Genomic DNA, 25066 nt, shown 5'->3' with positions numbered 1-25066 from the left:
AATCGTCTATGATCATATCTCCTTGAAATAATTGCTGTTGAATTTGGCATATTTCCTTTCATTTATTTTAAATATATGGAAGTAGTCAGTGGAAAATGCATCAGTTGTCAAATGCACCATTTGTCGATATAAAATTACCCTCTTAGAACTGTTTAATGATTTTTGCCTCAAATTCTACTTTATCTGAAAATTGTGGTGCAACTCCTGATACTTTAATGTTTGATTTTTCCTAACAAATCATTTTCATTCCTTTTGTCTTTTAAGTTTAATATCATTTTGTTTCAACAGTCTCTTGTAAGCTATATTTAGTTTAATTTGTCCTTTGGCTTCTAGGGAATTAGTGGCATTTACTTTTATTACAATTTATGTGTCTTCTCTCTTTGTTTTATATGTGGTTTTTGTACGACTGTTTTTACTGTTTTTTTTTAAATTTAGAATTGTATTCCTATTTTGATTTACCCCAGTGATTAGTAAGGCATGTATTCTAATTACACATTTCTCAAAAAAATTTTGTCAAAGATGATCAAAATCAATAATAAAATGTTTTGCATCATATCCTCCTTTTGATCATTTCCCCACTCTATATAAAAGGGAGAGTATGACACATTTTTACTTCTTTTCACTCCATTCTCATATTTTAAAACTATAATGTAGTTTAGGATCTATATAATACTATTAAATTTATTAAATATATTATTTGCTCTTTAAGCAAGATCCTATTTTTTACCTATTTTTTGTTACTTTCCTAACAAAGTTTAAAACAATTATTTAGAATAAATTTATGTTTAGTTTGATTCAATGTTCAGGGCTAGTCCTTGGCTAGATGTCTGTCTCTGGAACGACTTAAAAGATCATTGTCCTCTAAGAGTTTTGAGTCTAATAGGCTTTCTCTCAATACTATTACTCATTCTTGCTCTCTATTTTGGTTAAAAGCACTACCAAACATTGAGTTCCCACCATAATTAATCCCCTAATTTAAATACTTTACAGAAAGTATAAAGTATAGGAAGTATAAAGGAGGAATTTATTCTTAATAATTAAAAATCTGGGGGAGCAAAATCAATTCTTCTGCCATTTTTATGTTGCAGGGGAGAAATCCAAGGCTGGTTTTACTTACATTTACTTGTTTTTCTGTCTCAATATTTGTAGAATTTTGCTTTTATCCTTGCAGTTTATTTTTTTTTTCTTGAGTCTCAAAAATTTTATTTTTTTAACTACTATGGAAAATCACTTCAATACACATACTTAGACCATTTATCAGCTTCATAATAGTTTTCCATGGTCATATCTTTGAATAATAGATATTTCAATTTTTCTGAGTTTTAAAATCGGTAATTCTTGGGTTGAATAACATTTTATTTATTCCACTTCAGTTATCTATTTTCATTTTATATTTTCCCCTTTGGAAATCTTGAATTGACAATAACCAATTAGCTGGTGAATTACATAACACTGATGTATTTTTTTTATAACATCTGTTTCATTTTGTAACTGCTTTTTCTGTGTATCAGTATTTTGCAGTGGCACTTTATGTTTTCATACCATTCCTCCTCATCTCACACTTTTTCTTTCTGACTTTTCTATTCTTACGACTTTCAGCTCTTATTTTATAGATATTAGATCTTGTATCCTTTTGAAGTGCCAAGTAGTTTTCTATGTCTCCTTTCAGATTCCTGCAGCAAATAATTTATTTAAGCCTGTTTTCTTCTGGATATGGGATGATGTATCATTCTTGTTGCCTTTCAATAATTCCGAGATTCTTTCGGAAGTTCTCATATACCTTCCATGGGTTGAAGAGAGCTCCATGTAGGACTGGTGATTGCCAACAGACAGGATTTACAGATTGCCCTTGTGTCCCTCTCTGTACATGTGCACAACAGTGGAAGCCCTAAGATCCACAGCTTGGTAGCACACTGATAACCATAATGCCTAGTGTGGTTCCCAGTGTCTGGCAGGCTTTTATCTAACGTGGCTATACTGGAATGTGAAAAGATTATTTTTCTATCCATTCTTCCTGGATCTCAGATCTGTAAACAGTGCTACTATTCTCAGGCTGTTTGGAAAACAGGGCCCTTCCTAAATCGGCAAGATTCTCCTCCTCTCGCAGCAGAATTTCACTTGTAGTAAGTAATCTTTGTAGGATACAATATAATGTCTGCCCATCATTTTAAAAGTACTTTTTATGACCTCTAGAAACTAACTATATGTTTGGGAGACCCGATATGGGGAAGGGAAAAGTGGCCTTCTAAGTGCTACAGGAACCAGGACTTGTGTTGATGGTTGGCAAAAATCTTGGGAACAAATCATTACAGAATGAGGACTGTTTGCTTTCATGTGAGCATTTCATCCATTTCTGTTGGAAGAGTACTGGTGGGTCCCTAATTCCATTTTGAAATCCAGTTCCAATGACTCCTATATTACTAAAGATTGCTTCATAATACCTGCAGATTCTGGGTTATGTTCTACTTTTCAGCATGCTCCACTGATCAAATCCCAATCAAGAATGTATTATAATGGACAAGAGTGTTATTGTAGGGATACTGCAAACCTAGCACCAGAATATTTTAAAAGTATGAATAATTTCCAGAGTTTGGTCCTTAGCTATTATTAACAACAATTTGTAATATACCTCACGATTATGGAATCATGCTAGCATGTCAACAAATCATAGTTGAGAACTTCTGGAATAAAACAGTAGTGGGATATTAATATTTAGGCATTCTCAGTAGTTTAGCCTCCAGCCTGAAGTCCTATGCCATTCTGTCCTCTAACCAGCAACAGTTCAGAAGCAGAAAAGACATGGTATCTTATACTTCCCCATTAGCCCACTCCCAAATCTGTATAGTTGCCATGACAATCAATTGCTCCTCTGGTAAGATAACTCTTCCAATCTTTCATATTCTCTGTCACTATTCTGTTTCAATAACTCTTGAAATGGTCCCACATCATTAAGTATTTCTTGTTCAATCTGCACAACTGTCAGAGTAATACTTTTGAAACAAAATTCTGATTATACTATTTCACTGCCTAAAAGCTTTCAAAGACTGCAGGGATGTTGTACTGAATGAAGGTAATGTCTTCATGCAGTGCAAATTCAGAGCCCCTATTTTCCATCTCCTTTGCTTCCACTTTCCCCCTTTTCCTCCTCTCCCTGGAAGCCAGAGTGACACACCCCAGTAGGAGACTGTCCAATGTCTCTGTCTGGAATGTAAGGAAAGACCTATAGATACTGATGTTTGGGGGTTCCCCAAGGAAATATCTCCATAATTGTGCGAGGTAGCCCCTAAGAAGTCCTCCAATGATCCCTGCTTCTAGATATTCAGGCCCTGTGTACTCCCTTCTTTTTGAGTGTGGGCTGGACTTTGTGATTCACTTTTAATGAATAGAATATGGCTGAAGTGAGGGGATGCCACTTCTAAGATTAGATTACAAAGAGACAGTGGCTTCTGTCCTGGAGACTCTCTCTCACTAGCTCTGAGGGAAGTCAGCCGCCATGTTGTCCCAACGCGAGGCTTGAGTGGCAAGAAACTACAGCCAGCAAGGACTGAGACTTGTGACTCACATGAATGAGCTTGAAAGTAGATCCTCCCCCAGTGAAATGTCTGCAGCCTCTGCCAACCCCTTGATTTCAGCCTTTCGAGAGACCCTGAGCCAAAGGTCAGGCCCAAATTCCTGACCCAGAAAAACTGCGAGATAATGAATTTTGTTGTTTTAAGCTGCCAATTTAGGGGTAATCTGTAGTAACATGTAACTATTACAAGCACTACCCAATACTCCATGATGAGGGCCAGTAACCAACAAGCCCCCAGCAACCTACCCCTAGCTTCCCTTTGCCTTTTTACTGTGTTTGCTATTAAACATGAAAAATTGAGAAAGAGGGTATGAGGGAAATTTGGAGAATGATGGGTTATGTTAATTTTCTTGAATATAATCGTGGTTCCATGGGTGTATGTGTATGCCAAAACAGATGCAGCTTTTATTGCTAACTGTACCTCAGTAAAGCTGTTAAAATATGAATAGAGATATAAGATACACCAAATATTTGAAAAAAGACCCCACTAGACAGGGACCAAAATAAAATGTAAAAGTCACTCAGAGAAAACTGAAACAGTGCAGAAGGATAGAAGAAAAGTTAAAAAAAAATCTATAACAATTATATCCTGAGAAATAAATGAAAAATTTTCCATCCATGAAAAAGGGAAGCTATAAAAAAGGAATCATATGAAAGAGAAAAAGTTTGCAGAAATTAAAAAGATAATAGTGGAAGCTAAAAATTCAACAGAAGGTTTGGAAGATAAAGTTGAAGGAGGAAAGACAAAGAGGAATAAAATGGGAACAAGAAGGTAAGAAAATTAGAGGCACAGTTCTGGAGGCCTAGCATTTGAATAAAGGGAATCCTGGGAGTGGAGGAGCAAACAAAGAAGACAAAGGGGAATTATTTATCAGTGATTTTTTTTTTTTTAATTTGAAGAACTAAAGACACATTTATACGTTTAAGGGGCCCAAACAGTGCTGAAAAGTAAATTTAAAAAGACCTACCAAAGGCAGTTTGTATTAGTTATCCATTGCTATGTAATAAATGAAATGTAGCAACAACAAAAAAAATGTATTTATCATCTCACAGTTTCATGGAGTCAGGATTCCAGACATAACTTACCTGGGCTCATTGCTTTAGAGTTGCTCGCAAGGCTGCAATCAAGGTGTTGGCCAAGACTAGTGGCTCATCTGAAGGCAAACTGGGGGAAGAGTCCACTTCCAAGATTACTCACAAATTAGGCAGGATTTAACCTTGTGGGTTATTAGACTAGAATTTCAAAAATTTGCTGGCTTTTGGACATAGACCATCCTTAGTCACTTGCCTTGTAGACTTCTCCAGCATGGCAACTTGGTTTACCAAAGCATAAATGCCAAGTAGGCAAGAGAGAGTGTTTGCTAACAAGACAGAAGTCACACCTAATCACGGAAATGATGATATCCCATTACCTTTGTCATATTCTGTTGGTCAGAAGAAAGTCATGGGCCAGCCCATACTTAAGAAGATAGAAATACACAAGGCATGAGTACTAGGAGGTGGGGACTATTGGGAGCCATCCTGGAAATCTGTCTACCACATAATTCATTGTGAAAATCGAAGAACTAAGGAAAACAGAAACTTCAAACTTCCTGTAACAGAGAACCATTAGCAATCATAAAATATTTAATGTATTTCTTTGTTTTTCTCAGGACACCCTTGCAGTTAGATTAGTGGTTCTTAAGCAGGAATGATTTTGCCTCTCGGCAATATTAATAACTTTTGGCTGTTTAAGTCGGGGGTGATACTGCCATCTAGTGGGCAAAAGCCAGGCATGTTGCTGAATATCCTACAATATACAGGACAACACGCCACAGCATAGTAGTATCTAGTCCAAATGTCAATATGGTCAAAGTTTAGAAACCCTGGGGTTAGAATTATGTATTTTTTTGCCAAGTATCATGAGCAGAAGTGATATGACACTTCTGAGCCAAAGCAATCAAAAACTCGTGTCTTTCCTCCCAAGTCTTTCTTCCTCTGTCAAAGTTAACTTGAAAGCCACATGTTGAGATGGTGGCATTACAAGATGGAAAGAGCCTGAATTCCTGGGTCACCAGATGGACTGATGAACTGTATCCGACTTTATGTGAGAAAGAAATAAGCATTTGTTTTGTTAATTCTGACTTCAGCATTTGTCTATTAAGAAAATTAGCAATACATACCTTAAATAATTCAGCTCCTGAGAGGAAAAACAGGCTACACAAGTACCTCAGTATCAGGATGGCATCAGATGCCACAAAACCCAGCATCAGACACAAGAAGGCAGTGGAGTAATTCCTTAATGCACTGCAGGACAAGATCTACTCTAGACTCATAAACGTCCATTGGTATTTAAATATATCTGGTTTATAACATTGGGAAAATAGGTAATAAGGTTTCATATAAAATTTATCTCAATCTATGCTGTTCTTCAACTCGAGTATGGTCCAGATAATAAATGACATATGAATATACCTCTGCCTCAATTTATTAAATGTAAGGGTAGAATAAAGACATTTTCAAATTCAAATCTCTGTTCCCAACAGAGAAGAGTAACCAGGAGGATTCCCAGGATGACAGTGATACAGCAGGCCTAACAGGCTCCAGCTGGTGTATGAAGAAGATACCTATATCCAACATGCTCAAAACAGAAGTTATCACTTGTTCTCCATCCATCCTGTGTCCCTAAATGGGCTCCTTGATACAAGTGCTCAGTTAAGTTATAGGAAACTATTCTCACTAAGTACACTAACTCATATTTACCCTTCCAGTTTTGTTTTAGAGGTCTTCTTAGAACTATACCTCTGCCTTGGGTGCATGTTATATTTCCTCCTGCTTTGTGAAACCATATCCGTAAGTTTCTACAAACTGCCCTTGAACTTAATTTCCTTTTACTATGTCTTTTGGCATCTTTCAATCACATCACAATCCTGTTGTGATAACCATAAGTGTCTAAAATGAGATTAATGAAAAGACTCTAGACTCTAATGACTGAATTGATTTAGGAGATTGTAGATAAAGTAGAAGATGTATCTACAATGCTAGGGTAGCAGAGGACCATCCTTGGCTCAGGACTGCAAAAATTTGTATCTGCAAATGAAGAAATGTTTCCGTGAACATGCCATGAAATTTTAATTCAGTGATTGAAAAGAAGTTAAAATTCAAAAAGCCTTGACTTTGAGTTCCTTAGTTGTTCGGTAAGCTCTAGTCAATGTGAAAGCAACACCTGAAACTTTCCAGCATGCCACTGTATATGGGAATCACTAAATCAATAGTCTGGCTGACAAGGAAAAATGAGACTGAAACAGTAGAAACTGATGTCTGAAACAGACGGGATCACTGGGAATGGCAGAAGCCCAAGGACCCTGGAGCCTTCTTGACTGGCAGTTCTTCATGCCAGGAAGAAATGGGATCACTGCCCAGGCTGAAGATGTTGGAAGGATGAGAGCAGAACAATTTTTTAACTCTCACTGAGCAGACTGTATTCATAGAATGTGTTAACATTCAGGAACTAGAAAACAATAGCAGTTAAATAGATTGATATTTTTAATGTGGGATCAAGTAATGGTAATGGTAATAATCAAGTTGAGAACAATTCTTTCTTAAAATAAGCCAAGGAGATTTATTTGGTGTAAGTTTTTTTTTTATTTTTTAAACCCTTTGGACAACTTTTTAATAAATATCTGTGCTTTTAAATCTTGTTCCTTACAGGAAGCTATGATCTTGAGGCTGTATGATTTGGGCAAGCTAATTATGGTAAAAGAAAATTAAAATAATGTTCCAAGCACACTCAGTTATGATTTGCTGCTTGAGCCAATCACCCTTCCAAAATGGAAAATTAACATTATTTATCTCATTATTAACATAATTGAGATAAAAATTTTCCATTCGTGTGCCCAGAAAATTATTTATTTTTTTAACCTCCTGCTTTAAAAATGTATGACAGATTAAATCTGCCCAGGTGGGGTTCTGAGTGTGAAAGTTATGGTTAAATGTGTCCCTAAGGATATGAAACTTTTAGTTTCCAGAATGATTCATGTTTCTTAAGAATACTGGATTAAAATGAAATTGGGAAAAATGCTACAGAAGTATTAATAGTTCTATTTAAGATATAACTTTATATGCAATCAAAGTTAGGTTGTCATCAGCTTAAAATTGACTACTATATTAATAAGATGTTTTATACAAGTCTCATGGTAACCACAAAGCAAGAGAAGTGAATCAAAGCATACCAATACAGAAAAGCCTTGATTCACAAAGAAAGATAGCAAGAGGGGAGGAAAAGAGCAAAGGAACTACTAAGCAGCCAAGAACAATAAAAGGCGGAATTAGAACATACCTACCCCAAAATAGTTGCTTTAAAAGTAAATGTACTAAATTCTCCTATCAAAAAATATGGAGTAGTTGAGTGGATTAAACAACAACAACAAAAGACTTAACCATATGCTGCTTAGAAGAGACTCACTTCAGTTCTAAGGATATATAAAAACTCAAAGTAATAGAAAAAGATATTCCATGGAATGAAATAAAAAAGAAAACAAGGATAGCTATACTTACTTTTAAAAAAACAGACTTTAAGTCAAAAACTGTAACAAGAGACATAGAAGGTCATTATATAATGACAAAGGGGTCAGTTTATCAAAAGGATATAACTATTGTAAATATACATGCACCCAACATTGGAACGCCAAAATATATTAAGCAAATGCTAACAGATCTGAAGGGAAAAACTGACCATACAATAATAATAGGAAACTTCAATATCTCACTTTCAACAATGGATAGAACATTCTGGAACATAAAAAGAAACACTGAACTTATTACACTCTATACCAAATGGACTTTATATAAACATTCCAACCAACAAAAACAGAATACACGTTTTTCTCAAGTACACATGGAACATTCTCCAGGATAGATCATATATTAGGCCACAAAAAGGTCTCAGCAAATTTAGGAGAATTGGAATCCTACCAAGTACTTTTCTAAAAACAGTGTATTAAAACTAGAAATCAATAACAAGAGAAAAACTGGAAATTCACAAATTAAACAACATTCTTCTGAATGAAAAATGAAAAAAATCAAATGAAAAGTTTTTAAATGCCTTGAAACAAATTAAAATGGAAACACAGCATACCAAGATTTATATGATTCAGCAAAAGCATCTCCAAAAGGTTATAGTCATTAGCATCTATATTAAGAAAAAAAACTCAAACAACCTAACTTTATAGTTCAAGCTAGAAAAAAACAACAAAAAGGCTAGATTTAGCAGAAGCAAGGAAATAACAAAGATCAGAGTAGAAATAGATGAAACAGAGATGGGAAAACACTAGGAAAGATCAATGAAACTAAGAGCTACTTTTTGAAAGAGATAAAATTGACAAATCTTTATCTAGATTTCCCAAGGGGGGAGAAAAAGAGAATACTCAAATAAAATAAGAAAAGCCATTATGATAGATAGCACAGAAATACAAAGAATCATAAAAGGCTACTATGAACAATTATGCCAACAAATTGGATAAACTAGAAGAAATGGATACATTCCCTAGAATCATTAAACCTACCAAGAATGAATCATGAAGAAACATAAAATCTAAACAGATGAATAACAAGCAATGTGACGGATTAGTAATCAAAAAATCAAAAACTCCCAGCAAAGAAAATCCCAAGACTAAATGACTTCACTGGTTAATTCTACACAAATTTTTTTTTCACACTTTTAATCGACTGTACTTCAATTAAAAAGCAAGCAAGCAACCAACCAACCCATTGAAAATATGGGCAGAAGAATTGAAGAGACATTTTTCCAAAAGACGAGATGCAGATGGCCAACAGGAACATGAAAAGTTGCTTAACATCACTAATATTAGGGAAATGCAAATCAAAATCACAATGAGACATCATCTCACACCTGCCAGAATGGCCATCAACAAAAACAACACAAATAACAAATGTTACCAAGAATGTGGAGAAAATTTACCCTTTTGTACACTGTTAGTGGGAATGTAAATTGGTGCAAATTCTAGCAAAACTTTAAGAATTAATTCCATTTCTTCTTAAACCCTTCTAAAAGACTGAAAAGGAGAGAATATTCTCAAACTCATTTTATGACACCAGCATTACCCTGATACCAAACTCATAAGGATGCTACAAGAAGAGAGAAGTACAGGCTACTTACCCTGATGAGTACAGATGCAAAAATTCTCAACAAAATATTAGCAAACCAAATTCAACATCAGAGTGAAAGGAACTGGGCCAAGATGGCAGAGTAGGAAGACCCTGAGCTCACTTCCCCTCGTGAGCATGCCAAAATCATATTTGCAGAACCACCATTGATGAAAAAGACTGGAACCTACCAGAAAAGATCTTCTACAGCTGAAAACATAAAGAAGAAATCACAATAAGATGGATAGGAAGAGGGAACTTGCAGTATAGTCAAGTCCCATATCCCTGTGTGGGTGATCCACAAACCAGAGAATAATTACTTTGCAGAGGTTCTCCCGTAGGAGTGAGTTCTGAGCCCCAAGTTGGGCTACCCAGCAGGTGGGTCCTACACCTGGGAGACGAGCCCCCCAGATCATTTGGCTTTGAAGGTCAGGGGGCTTAATTTCAGGAGTCCAAATGGACTGGAGGAAATGAAGACTTCACTCTTAAAGGGCACACACAAAATCACACAAACTCCAGGACCCAGCGCAAAAACAGTAGTTTGATGGGAGCCTGGGGCAGATCTACCTTCTGGTTTGGAGAATCTTCTGGAGAAGGAGGAGGCAACTGCAGTTCACCCTGAGGACAGACATACTGGCAGCAGCCATTCTTAGGAGCTCCTTCTACCATATGGACATTGGTGCTGGTGGACACCATTGTGGAATCCTCCATCTAGCTCATCAGCACCAACACCTGGCCCTACTCAACAGCCTGTAGGCACCAGTGCCAGACTCCACATCCAACTGCAGCACCCCCAACAGCAATTTGACACCAGCTCTGAGATCTCTGGGCTCTTCAACCAGATTCCAGGGTCCAGCTCTACCTACCAGTAGTCCAGTACTAACCCCAGGACATGGCTTCACCCACCGTGGGCAGGCAATAGCCCTGAGTCTCCTGGACCCTGACTTCACCCACTTCACCAGTGAGCCAGCACTTGCCCTCTGGTGTTTTACAGCCAGCTGTCTTGTGACCCAGCCCTATGAACCAGTGGTTGGCAGCCTCTGCACAAGGCTGTGCCTGGCAACCAACTGGACCAGGAACCAACCAACCCTACCAGACTGCCCACATATCAGCCCACCACAACAGAAGGACCCATGTAGCCCTCATAGAGAGAACCCCTAGAGCATCTAGGTCAGGTAAAAGAGGAGTGTGTGCTGCTGGGATGCACAGGACATCTTCTGCAGAAGGCCAGTTCTCTATGGTCAGGAAATATAACTAACCTACCAGATACTTAAAAATACAAACAGCAACTGAGCCAAAGTGAGGTGACAGAGGAATATGTTCAAGATAAAGATAAAGGAACAAGATAAAACCCCAGAAGAAGAACTAAGTGAACTGGAGGTAGGCAGTCTACTCAAGAAAGATTTCAGGGTAGTGATAGTAAAGATGATCAAAGAACTCGGGAGAAGGATGGATGCACAGAGCAAGAAGTTAGAAGTTTTTAACAAAGAGTTAGACAATATAAAGAATGACCAGAGATGAAGAATGAAAAGTTCCCTAACCAGGGAAAGGAAACGGTGATCCAATTCCAGCAAGCACAGAGAGTCCAATACACAATTAATCCAAAGAGGAACACATCAAGAAACACTGTAATTAAAATGGCAAAAAATAAAGGTAAAGAGAGAATATTAAAAGCAGCAAGGTAAAAGTAACAAATAACATACAGGGAACTCCCATAAGGCTATCAGATGAATTTTTAGCAGAAGCTCAATAGGCCAGAACAGACTGGCATGATATATTTAAAGTAATAAAAGGGGAAAAAAAAAACTACAACCAAGAATACTCTCCCCAGCAAGGTTCTCATTCAAATCTGATGGAGAGATTAAAAGGTTTTCTAACAAGCAAAAGTTAAAAGGGTTCAGCACCACTAAACCAGCTTTATAACAATTGTTAAAGAAACACTTTTGAACAAAAAAGAAAGGACGACAGCTAGAACCATGAAAATTATGAAAAGAAAAAGCTCATTGGTAAATGGAAACATACAGTAAAGGTAGGAAATTATGCATCCAAGCATACCTCAGGAAGAAACCATAAAGACTGGAGCAAAAATAAATGAAACAGAGACTAAGAAAATAATAGAGAAGACTAATGAAGCAAAAACTGGTTCTTTGAAAAGATAGGCAAAATTCATAAATGTTTAGCCAGACTTGTTATGAAAAAAAAGGGAGAGGGCCCAAATTAATAAAATCAGAAATGAAAAAGAAGCTATAACTGACATCACAAAATACAATCATAAGAGATTATTATGAACAAGTATGTGTTGATAAAATGGACAACCTAGAAGAAATGGACAAATTCTTAGAAAGGCATAATCTCCCAAGATTGAACCAGGAAGAAACAGAAAATATGAGCAGACTAATTACCAGTAATGAAATTGAATTGGTAATTTAAAAACTCCAAACAAATAAAAGTCCAGGACCAGACGGCTTCACAGAATTCTACCTAACATTTAGAGAAGAGTTTCACCCTATCTTTCTCAAACTATTCCAAAAAAAAATTGCAGAGGAGGAAACACTTCTGAATTCATTCTATGAGGCCACCCTCACCCTGATACCAAAACCAGATAACGATATCACACACAAAAAAGAAAATTACAGGCCAATATCACTGATGAATAGAGATACAAAAATCCTCAACAAAATATTAGCAAATTGAATCCAACAATACATTAAAAGGCTCAGACAACATGATCAAGTGGGATTTGTCCCAGGGATGCAAGAATTTTGCAGTATCTGCAAATCAATGTGATATACCACATTAACAAATTTAAGAATAAAACCCATATGTTCATCTCAATAGATGTAGAAAAAGCTTTTGATAAAATTCAGCATCCATTTATATTGAAAACTCTCCAGAAAGTGGGCATAGAGGAAAAATACCTCAATATATTAAAAGCCATATATGACAAAGCCACAGCTAACATCATACTCAATCATGAAAAGCTGAAAGTATTTCCTCTAAGATCAAGAACAAGACAGGGATGCCCACTCTTGCCACTTCTATTTAACACAGTATTGAATGTAATAAGAGTATACATCTCAATAATTACCTTAAATGTAAATGGACTAAATGCTCCAAACAAAACACACAGAGTAGCTGAATGGACAAAATTAAGACCACAGCTAACATCATATTCACTGGTGAAAAGCTGAAAGTACTTCCTCTAAGATCAAGAACAAGATAAGGATGCCCACTCTTGCCACTTTTATTCAACACAGTATTAGAAGTCCTAGTCATAGCAATCAGAGAAGAAAAAGAAATAAAAGGAATCTAAATTGGAAGGAAAGGAGTAAAATTGTCACTGTTTGCAGATGACATGATACTATACATAGAGAATCCTAAAGATGCCACCAGAAAATGACTAGGGCTTATTAATGAATTCAGTGAAGTTACAAAACACAAAAGTAACATAAAGAAGTCTGTTGCATGTCTATACACTAACAGCAAAGTATCAGAAAGAGAAATTAAGGAAGTAATTCCATTTATCATCACATCAAAAAGAATTAAATACTGAGGAATAAACCCACCTGAGGAGGGAAAAAAACTGTACTCAGAAAACTACAAAACACTGATGAAAGAAACTGAAGTCAACACAAACAGATGGACAGATAAACCATGTTTTTGGATTGGAAGAATTAATATTTTTTAAATGGCCATACTGCCCAAGGCAATACACAGATTCATTGTAATCCCTCTCAAAATACTATTGGCATTTTTGACAGAACTAGAACAAATAATTTTAAAATGTGTATGGAAACACAGAAGAACCCGAAGAGCCAAAACAGTCTTGAGAAAGGAGAACAGAGCTGGAGGACTCAGGCTCCCTGACAGTTATCAAAACAGTACAGTGCTGGCATAAAACCAGACACATAGATCAATGAAATAGGACAGAAATGTCCACAAACTTATGGTAATTATTCTATGACAAAGGAGGCATGTATACACAATGGAGAAAAGACAGTCTCTTCAATAATTGGTGCTGGGAGAACTAGACAGCTTCATATAAAAGAATGAAGTTAGAACACTCTCTAATGCCATATACAAAAATAACTCAAAGTGGATTAAAGACCTAAATGTAAGACTGGGAACCATAAATTTCCTAGAGCAAAACATAAGCAGAACTGTCTTTGACATAAATTACAGTAACTTCTTTTTGTATCTTTCTCCTAAAGCAAAGGAAATAAAAGCAAAATTAATAAATGGGACCTATTTAAACTTAAAAATTTTGCTCATCAAAAGACAACCTACTGAATGGGAGAAAATATTTGCAAATGGTATGACTGATAAGGGTTTAACCTGCAATATATATAAAATAGCTCATACAACTCAACATCAAAAAAAAATTCAATTAAAAATTGAGAAGCTCTGAACAGACATTTTTCCAAAAAGGACATTCAGATGGTCAACAGTCACAAGAAAAGATGCTCAACAGCCCTAATCATCTGGAAAATGCAAATCAAAACCACAATGACATATGATCTCACACCTGTTGGAATGGCTATCATCAGAAAGAACACAAATAACAAATGTTGGCAGGCATGTGGAGAATGGGAGCCCTGCTACAATGTGGAATGTCAGTTGATACTGTTAACTGTGGAAAACAATATGGAGGTTTCTCAAAAAACTAAAAATACAACTATATGACCCAGCAATTCCACTCCTAGGTGTATCCAAAAACAAAAAAACACACACAAAAAAACCCCAAAACACAAATTCAAAAATATACATGCATCCCAATGCTTTTGCAGCATTATTTACAATTGCCAAGATACAGAAGCCACCTAAATGTTCATCAACACATGGATGGATAAAAAAGATGTAGTATATATGTACTATGGAATACTATTCAGCTATAAAAAAGAATGAAAATTTGCCATTTGCAGCATGGATGGACCTGATGGATATTATACTAAGCAAAATAAATCACAGAGAAAGTCATATACTTTATGATATCACTTACATGTGGGATCTAAAAAAATGCAACAAACTAGTGAATATAACAAAACAGAAATGGACTCACAGATGTACAGAACAAACTACTATTTATCAGCAGGGAGAGGGAAGGAGAAAGGGTAAGGTAGAGGTGGGGGAGGGAATTACAAGGTACAAACTATTATATATAAAATAAGCTACAAGGATATATTATACAGAAGAGGACATGTAGCCAATATTTTATAATAAGTATAAATGGAGTATGACCTTTAAAAATTGTGAATCACTATATTATACACCTGTTACTAATACAATATTATATATCACCTATACTTCAATAAATTTTTAATTTAAAAGTTAAGAAATAAAAATTTTAAAAACCTAGCAAGTAAAAGGATCATATACCTTGATCAAGTGGAATTCATCCCTTGGATACAAGGATGTTTCAATATACATAAATCAATAAATGCGATATACCACATTAATAGGATGAAAGATTAAAACCATGTGATCATCTCAGTAGATGCAGAAAAAGTATTTGACAAAATTCAATTTTTTATATTTTCATGGTAAGAATTCTCAACGAAATGGGTATAGAAGGAACATATTTCAACATAACAAAGCTAACATTATACTCAATGGTGAAAGTTTGAAAGCTTCTCCTCTAAGATTAGAAATAAGGCAAAGTTGCCCCTTTTTGCTGCTTGTACTCAACATAGTACTGGAAGTTCTAGTGAGAGCAGTTAGGCAATAGAAAGAAATTAATGTTTTCCAGTCAGAAAGGAAGTACTTAAATTGTCACTGTTTTGAAAATGACATGATTTTACATATAGGAAATCCAAAATACTCCACCAGCTATTAAAACTAATACATGAATTGAGTAAAGTTGCAGGATAAAAAATCAACACTCAGAAATCAGTTGCATTTCTAGGCACTGACAATGATCTAACTTAAAGAAAACAATCCCATTTACAATATCATCAAAAACAATAAAATTCTTAGGAATAAATTTAAGGAGGTGAAGGTTCTGTACACTGGTTAACTGTAAGGAATTGAAAGAAGTTGAAGAAGACAGGAAGAGATGTAAAGATAATCTTTGCTCATGGATCAGAAGATTTTAATATTGGTAAAATGTCCCTACTACCTAAAGTGATTTAAAGATTCAGTGTAAGCCCTATTAATATTTCAATGACATATTTCACAGAAATAGAAATCCAAGTTTGTATGAAATCACAGAAGACCTCAATTAGTCAAAGCAATCCTGAGAACAAAGCTGGAGTCATTACACTTCCCAATTTCAAACTATATAACAAAGCTATAGTAATGAAAGTAATCAAAACAGAATGGTACTGGCATAAAACAGACATATAGAAAAATGGAACAGAATCAAGAGACCACAAATAAATTCAAGCATATATGGTTAACTAATATTTGACAAGGGGGCCAAGAATACTCACTGGGGAAAGCATAATGTCTTCAATAATTGGTGCTGGGAAAACTGAAATCTGACCCCTGTCTTACACCGCTCACAAAAGTTAACTTGAAATGGATTAAAGACTTAAATATAAGAACTGAAACTATAAAACTTCTGGAGGAAAACATAGGGAAAAAAGCATCTTGACGTTGGTCTTAGCAGTGATTTTTTTTGGAGTTGAAACCAAAAGCACAGGCAACAAAAGCAAAAATCAGCAACTTGTGAGTACAAACTAAAACGCTTCTGCACAGTAAAAGAAACAGTCCAAACAGGAAAAGGCCACCTATGGAATGGGAAAAAATATTCTCAAACCATTTATGTGACAAGAAGTTAATATTAAAATATGTAAACAATAAATAGTAAAAATCCAAATATTTAAAATATAAAATGGGCAAAGGACCTGAATAGACATTTCCCAAAGAAGACATACAAATGGCCAACAGGTACAAAAAAAAGTGCTCAGTATCACTAATCATCAGGGAAATACAAATCAAAACCACAATGAGATGTTACCTCACACCTGTCATAATGGCTATTATCAAAAGGATAACAAATGACGGTGTTTGCAAGGATGTGGAGAAAAGGGAACCTTTGTGCACTGTTGGTGGAAATGTAAATAGGTGAAGCCACTGTGGAAAATAGTATGGAGGTTCTGCAAAAATTCAAAGCAGAACTACTATATGGTCCAACAATTCTACTTCTGGGAATAAAACCAAAGGAAATGAAATTAAGTATCTCAAAAATATAACTGCATCCTCTTGTTTATTGCAGTATCATTTACAATAGCCAAGATATGGAAACAAACTAAGTGTCCATCAACAAATGAATGGATAAAGAAATGTGACATACATGCAAGAGAATAGTACTCAACCATAAAAAGGAATGAAATATTGCTATTTGCAGCAACGTGGATAAAGCTAAAGAATATTATGCTTGGTCAGTTAAGTCAGACAGAGAAAGACAAATATTCTATCACTTCACTTATATATGGAATCTTAAAAAGCAGGACTCAGAATCAGAGTAGGTTTGTGGTTGCCAGGGGTTGAGGCAAAGGAAAGGGGGACATGTTGGTCAAAGGGTACAAACTTCCAGTAAAGTTCTGAGGATCTAATGTATAGCATGGTGACTATAGTCAACAATACTGTATTAAATACTTGAACATTGTCAAGAGAGTAGATCTTCAATGTTTTCATCAGACACACACACACACACACACACAACACACACAGAATTGGTAGTTACGTGAAGTGATGAAGGTATTAATTAGACTTACTGTGGTCATCATTTTGTAACATATACCTATATTAAATTATTATGTTGTACACCTTAAACTTATACAGTTTTATATGCCAGTTGTATCTCAATAAAGGTGAAATAAAAAGAAGAAATTGCAGTGGAGCTCAGAAAGTCTTTGAGGAAGGAAGTTGGTTAAAGAGTATTCCAGTAGCTAAATAATGAAGCTTTAAACTTCCAAAAGGAAAAAAAAAAAAATATACAATTATTTGGAACAAGTTAAGTTTGGAATCAGTGAAAGGTCATATATCCCTGACATCTCTGAGGATCATATATCCATCCTGAACCCCCCAAATGAAAATAAAGTATGCTAGAGAAAATGCCAGCCAATAAGTCTGTGGGTGTTCAATTTCTCTCTCTCAAAAGAAAAAAAGTGGGATAAAGGGTCAAGTCATTCAATTGCTAAATAAGGACACAGTTTTGTGGTTTGTTTAAATATAGTATATTTCCCTCATTGGGTAATTCCAAAGATTACTGTAGTCTTCCTGAGACAAGAGCAGTATTTTCCCACCCCCCGTCCCCCTGGCAACCACTGCCTGATGAGCTGATTAGGTCAGAGATACAGGATTAAAGAATGTGGGCATCCACGTGCTCCCGGGAAGTACCTCCTAAAGGGATGCTCACTCCATACTTCATGTCCTCAGAAAGAGCTTGAAGACTTGAAAAACCATAGCTATGTATAAATAATGGTATTTCTTTGTTTTTTGGGTTTGGGGGGGCACCTATTTATAAATATCTCTGTACATTTATCTTTGCTATATTAAAGAAACTGAACATGTCCTAAGTGTGCCTTTTCTTCAATCCACAATCATCCAGTTGGGACAACCATTCAGGAAATTTTCTCTTACTCACTCAGACTAAGTTAAATGATGCCAGCTCCCACCTTTGTACTCCATAGAACCCTATCTTACTATTTTACAGCAGTTTTTCCAGTGTACTGTAGGTGTTTGTTTACATGTCTCCCTCCTATGTGAACTTTGAACTTCTGGACTGCAGTATCTAAGTTAAAAAACATTTTTTTCCCTCTCAGTCCTTATAATAACATTCATCTTGCAATAAATGAGCAAATGAATGAATGAGTTAATAAATGAGTTGCCTACTCTTCCCTCAACTATATTCTAGGTTCCATCCTTCTCAGTCTATGTGCTTTTCCCCAAGTGAGTCATTTGTTTTCTTAATCTCAGTTTTTGTTCCTGCTTTGTCATCTGTCGTGCATTGGATTGTGTCCTTCAAAAGATATGTCAAAGTTCTAGGCCCCCATACTTGTCAATGTATTTATATTCAATGTGACCTTATTTATCAACAATATAGAATCAAAATGCTTAATGATGATGATTTGCAAATCTTTATATTCCAGGAAGAAAGAATATCTATACCTAATATTGGATCCATTCTTGTTCTCTTTTGAAGGGAACATTCTTCTGTGCCAGAACTCCCCTTGTTCCAATATCCAGATTTTTTCACCAGGGCGGATAAAGAGTTGGCAAGAATCATTGATCATCACGTAAGTGACTTTCTTAAACGAGCAGCAAAAGCTTTGTTCTTTAAAGGCATTTTGAATCAGAAAGTGTAGTTCTGAGAACAAAACAAGAACACATGGGAACTCAGAAGCAGAGCCCTGCCTGGGCATTGCTAAACTTGACTATGCCTCACTGTACTATCTGTACCCCTCACTGCCTCCGCTGGGTTACAGAAAATGTGGCTTTCTGTCATTTGTAAACTACAAGCCTTATCCTGTTCCCCGAATTAGTACTGATTTCTTATGACAAGAATCTGATATTGAACACTGATTTCTTCTGTAGTGTAGTTTTAATAACTGAACAAAAATCTTTTGGCTCAATTTTCAGTGACCATTCTTTACCCTTGAAATATTAGTAAGACTTTAATCATTTTGTTCTTGGTATGAGTTAAACAAGCAGTGGCAATACAAGGCCATTTACTTAACATAACTTAATCTGTTGAGCTATGTTTACTCAGTGGTTTCTTGCCAAGTCATTTTATGACCACTTCTTTTTAGGGGCAGAGCTGGAGTAGGAGAGAAAGTACTTACTTTCTGTTTTTAATTTGAATGCAATATGGATTCAGTAGCACATAGAATGTGTTTAAATTACTGTTATCAACAGTTCAGTACTATTTGTCAATTGTGTTTATATTCCCATGATTATTTTTTCACATTCCTTTTAATTAGTGATAGTTTGAGAAAGATAAGTTATTATTTTATTTATTGACCCCATTAAACAGTTATTTATCACACAGTTAATATTTAAGCCAATACAGTAATAGCCACAAGAATTGGGGTTTGGAGATTGAATGATACCCTGGAATCCCAAATGAGAGCTATAGTATTGTTACTTTATTCATTAATAAAGTTTGCTAAACCAGTATATCATATGTACAGGGCATTATCAAAACTTCTAAATGGTTCATAACTGCAGCATCTATTTTACTATTCACTTCAACTAAACTATCTAGAATAGATTACAGAATATAGCAGGTGACCAATGTGTATACACATACACACACACACAGAGCAGTAGTTTTAATAACAGAACAACAATCTTTTGACTTGCCACTCCACTTTTTACCCTTTTACCCTTGAAAGATTAGAAAGACTTTAATCACTTTGTAAACACATCCGCCTAAAGAGGCAGAGGACCTTAATTTTGAATGATAGAGAGGAGGTCAGGAAATGGCTCCTAAAAACCATCATCTTTTCCTCTTTCCAAGGGTCCAAGCAGTATCTAAGTAACACTGTCCATCAATCTGCTTGTAGTGTAGCTAGAGACAGGTAAAGGAATCCTTTCTGAAAATATGTTTGAGAATGTATAGGATCCAAATCACGTGATCAAATAGTTAGCAGTTTGGTAGTACTGATTTGGGAAGGTTTATGGAAGTTTCTCTGAATGTCAAATTTTAAGAAGTATTAATGTATATACCATTTCCTTTGAGGTAGCTATAGTGCTTTTTACTTACATCTCACACTTTACAAAATGCTCTTACACTGGTTAATTTAATCTCACAACAATGCTGTAAAACATTTACCAGTAAGAAGAATGTAGGTTTACAATTTAGTTACTTGTCCAAGATTTTAAAGTTAGTAAATGACTGAGTGTCAACACAGAACTAAATCTCTGGATTTCAAAAACACTTTTCCTGTCAATTCTCCATAGTTGCTCAATTTCTTAGTTTATAATCCCTAACCTGAATGGAGGTGGGAAGGTGGAACCTGTAGAATTAACAAAAAACAAATACACACAGCTACAGTTTGAACTGTCCTGCTAAGTCAGTTGAATTTTATCATGGCCATGATATGGGAGGAATAGGGCAGATACCTCAATGTTCAGCAGATATTAAGGTACCTCCTACACTGCTGGTATTCCATCACATGATGACGGGTCCCTGAGTGAATGGGCTGAACAGAGCAGTATGGTGCTTCTGTTTCCCATCAACTGTAAGCATGTCTGCATCCTCCTAGCTGCCACAGTTGATGATAATAATTGGAAATAAAAGTAAGTTCAAGACAATGCTCTATCCAAATTGAATCTGTCATAGTCAATAGAGACAAAAATGAGAAAGAAAAGCTTACATTCTTCTGGGGCTAAGAAAAAGAGGGATCATAACATTATGGTGGATCCCAGCCACGCCAAGTTCTAACAAAGGAGGAGACGAGGAAGAACTGCCTCCTGGTCATTCACAGTCTGATGCCCCATTACTGCTCTAATGCTTGGTGTTGAGGAAACCAAAGAATTCTACTTCACTGAGAGTTCTTAAGAATTAATACTCTGTTGACTTTTGACAATGTGAAGATCAATATCATGAGGTACACGGAGATTGCTTACAAAAGGAAGGTTAGTGTCTTTGTTTATAGATACTGTTATTATTACACCAACTACTGCTTTAATGCTATAACATAAGATTAGTAATTTTGTCAAACAATTGACATTATTATTTAGTTTATTATATTAGAAAAAATTGTATGTCACAGGTGAGTATCAAAACTTGAAGACTAAGCGAAGGCATGAATTTCAGCCTATGCTGGAATGTTCTTGATGTTTTGCCTCAATTTTCTGGAGTTTTCATGTCAGAATGGCTTCTGAGAAGTGAAACTTATATGAGTAATTGTGTGTAGAAATGTTCTCAAGGTAAGTGCAGGTAACTTGTATTTCTTATGTCTTTAAAGTTTAACTGGAAATTTTAAAGTGAAGATGATTTTATTATGTTTTTGTTTGATATTTAATCTCTTGTTTTGGATTGTTGGTTTATTATTATTAAAAATTCTAAGAAGGAATTCTGTTATTTGTGGGTCTTGTACCCTTTCTAATAGATGGCTTATATACTTTTCCAGTACGGTAGATAAATTCCTGAGGCATATCTGTGCGAAAAACTAAAAGAATAATTGGATATAAGGATCTGCATTTTGAAGAGCTAAACTGATAGTTTTTTCAGGGAAAACCATATGTAAATGACGCTTTCTCTCTGTAACAGTGGCAGGAAGAGCTAAAGATCCGACAGAATGAAGATGCAATATGTGAGGCGGAAGAACGTAAACGTAAAGAGTTACAGGAGAAAGCCCACTTCAGAGAAATCATGAAGAGAAGAGAGGAGAAACTGCATAAGCAAACCAAACCCTATGAGCTTCCTCCTAGGACTGAAGTAGTTTCATTAGAAAAGAAAATGACTCCTCAAAACTGAATCTATATGCCAGAAATTCACTGCACGGAAGAGACCAAGATAGCTTCAGGTTAGGAAAAAATTCTTAATTAACTGGAAGCCATTTCTTACAGAGGAGTTTATCCTGGTGCAGTTTCTTTAATAGTCGGATCTCAGTCCTAAATTAACAGCACTTAACATTTGAGTGAAGTATTTTACTAGTTAAACATTTTCCAATAACATGGCTAGAGCTTTTCCTAATTGACTCTTAACTTGTGATCATACACATACTTAATGATTCTCAGAGCATTGACAGTCATTGGACAGTTAGATGGAAATTAATTGCAAATTATTAATGAGTCACAAATAAGAATTATTTCTTGAAAGTGGAATGAGCATCAATGGCTACTCCTATAATAGCTAGTATACAAATGAAGTAAGTAAGCACCTGCTTCGATTTGTATTTCGTAGCCAATCTGTGCCAAATCAAACCATGTGTCAGAAGGTTGAATTTGATTAATTCTGTATATAAATGAATCTGAACAAGCCAGTCATCTCAGAATGAGTTAATCTTTAACAGATACCAAAGAAGCCTTCTGGGTGACAGTGATTTTACTTTGCCAGTTGAGTTTATGAGAATGGATTTGCCTGGTCCTGGCAGGTATAACTAGCACTTACTGGAGGGGTTCATCCAGGCAGGAGTCACTTTTTAAAAGGCACTTCTTCTGACACTCTCAACGCATGGGTTACAGTATTGGGGTGGGGTTCTTACGATGCCTTACACTCTTTCTAAAAACGATAACCACACCTCAATTTTGCACAGGTGACTTGGTGACACTCAAGAGACAGGTACTCATTCAGGATGTCAAACTCAAACGACTACCAGGTCTGAAAGGTAACATAAGTTAGTGACGGGGCTATACAGTACTTACTCCACCTAAGAAACTGGCATCACTCAGCTCCTCTCTGCAATGTATGTCCAGTATTATAGGGTCATCAGTCTTTCAAAAAGACCTCAATCTTTTTTTTTTTTTTAAAGTTGCTAAATTTCAAAATGTTAGCAACTGGTTTTTTTAAAAGTCACATAGTTTTGGGTTAAATTTGACACCTGGGTCACATGTTTTTGACCTAGCTTATGTGAATTTACAGTACCATTCTTTAAGATTACAATAACGTATGGTAGAAAAGTGGGAGGAGAGAAGGGTGTTTCTCTTTTGATTCCCCATAGAGCTGATTCAACTTTATGCCAGCCCTCCCAAACCTTTTGACTCATCCTTGTCTCCTCATACAAAGAATATGTTAAGTTCCCAGAAATAGTATTTCCCAGTGTAGCTTGCCAAATACCTTCATGTATCTTTGCTTTCCTCACTTGTGAAAAGAAATGTCTCCCCTAGAATGCCAGCTAATCCCTTTTCTCTCAACCTGATTCCATCCAAAATCTTCCTCCATCAACTATTTACTGTCCCCCCAGAAGTCCCTCACTTCTACCCACTGCGGTCTCAATTTTCCACCACCCTTCCATCCGTGCTATTCTCAGCCTTACCAAACCCTGACTGCCTTTTAAAGTCATCATCTTTCTTCTGGGTTGTAGAGAGATGGAACCACTGGGCTGTATAGTGGTGGGGAAGGAACTCTGGAGATCTAATTGCTACTTGTAAGAATTTTAACAAATCCTACTGTTTCAGAACCACTCTTTAGAAACCTATTCTGGTATCATGAGGCAAGGAATGGTCTGTCTTAAGGCTTCCCCACTGCAGACTTAGCTTTTAAAATTTTTTTCCTGTTCTGCTTTTTTTTTTTCCTGTTCCCACTTGTTCACCTAATTTCTAACTTCCACAATTTTCTTAGTATTTCCAGTGTGCTATTATCTGTTCTCCTTATGGATTAATACCTTTTTAAAAAAATAATACTTTACGTGTCATAGTAGTGGAGATTTGGAAAGGAGCCAAAAAAGAATATACATATACCCTTGAATAAATACATGAAGAATATGTAAATTTAAGAATATGCGTATGAATAAAGGTATAAGGATTCTGACTAATCAACTAGATAGATACATTTATTCTCAAACTGTTCTCTAAATTTTTTTATTCTTAAGTTATCCTTTAAAATTCTTAAAATTTGTCAGCACACTTCTATCATGGTTTTCCTCCTATGTCCTGGAGCATCAGCACAGACTGGGGCTTGTAGCTCTGGGTTCATATTCTGGCTGTGCCTCCTGCCAACTGTGAAACAGCTAGCATGTTACTGAATCTATCTGAGCTTCAGTTACTCGTTTATAAAAAATAAATATGTAATTTACAATGTATGTAGAGTGCTATCGGAAGCTAATCAGAAAAACAGAAATACGTCATTTTAACAGAGAATTTAGTATAAGGACTTGTTTTTAAAGGTGTTAGAGAACTAAGAAAATGAAAAGGGAACACAGAAATAACAAAGAAACAGGAAACTGCTACCACCTCTAGGGCCAGAGGATCAGAGAGAGGGGGTTGGATTGCCAGAACCTGGAAGCGAGGAGGAGGCACCCCGCAGTGGGACTCAGACCTCTGAGGGGCGGCACTGCCCAGCTCCTGCTGATACCTCTGATGCGGCACAATAAAGTGGAAGCACAGGGCAAAAAGGACACTGGAACAAACTGTTGCTGAAACCAGGCTACCAGGAGGAGCAAGACAACAGGAAGAGTCAAGCTCCTCCTTGACCATCCTGGAAGTCTCCCTGGAGTGCGCCTGTCCCCAGCTCACAGGGCAGAGAGCCGAGGGGTGAGTTTGGAGCTGAAGCCCACTCGTTAAATAACTGGAAAGGTGTGCAGCTCAATGCCTAAGACATACTAGACCTAGCAATAAAAGTTATCCCTCACTTCTTCTCTTCTGCATTTTAGGCCCTCCTTTCTGCTTTTTCTGCATGCATTCCCTTTTACACTTAATGTCAGTGGCTTAGAAAGACACTTTTACTACAGTTTATCT

The 25066-nt window shown here is 36.1% G+C and overlaps 1 protein-coding gene across 1 annotated transcript in view; it reads left to right on the top strand.

Annotated features, from left to right (window-relative positions):
• TMEM232 (transmembrane protein 232) overlaps positions 1-24144 on the top strand; it is a 197190-nt gene extending 173046 nt beyond the window's left edge. Inside the window, exons 14-15 of the mRNA XM_032476482.1 lie at positions 18864-18957; positions 21939-24144. Of these exons, the coding sequence (XP_032332373.1) occupies positions 18864-18957; positions 21939-22145 (301 nt within the window). The 3' untranslated portion in view covers positions 22146-24144. The remainder of the gene's footprint in view (positions 1-18863; positions 18958-21938) is intronic.
• The last annotated feature ends 922 nt before the right edge of the window (positions 24145-25066 follow it).

This window comes from Camelus ferus, chromosome 3 (genome assembly GCF_009834535.1).
Source record: "Camelus ferus isolate YT-003-E chromosome 3, BCGSAC_Cfer_1.0, whole genome shotgun sequence".
Taxonomy (NCBI): domain Eukaryota; kingdom Metazoa; phylum Chordata; class Mammalia; order Artiodactyla; family Camelidae; genus Camelus; species Camelus ferus.
The sequence above is the reverse complement of the archived record's forward strand: the minus strand, read 5'-3'. Positions and strand labels throughout refer to the sequence as shown.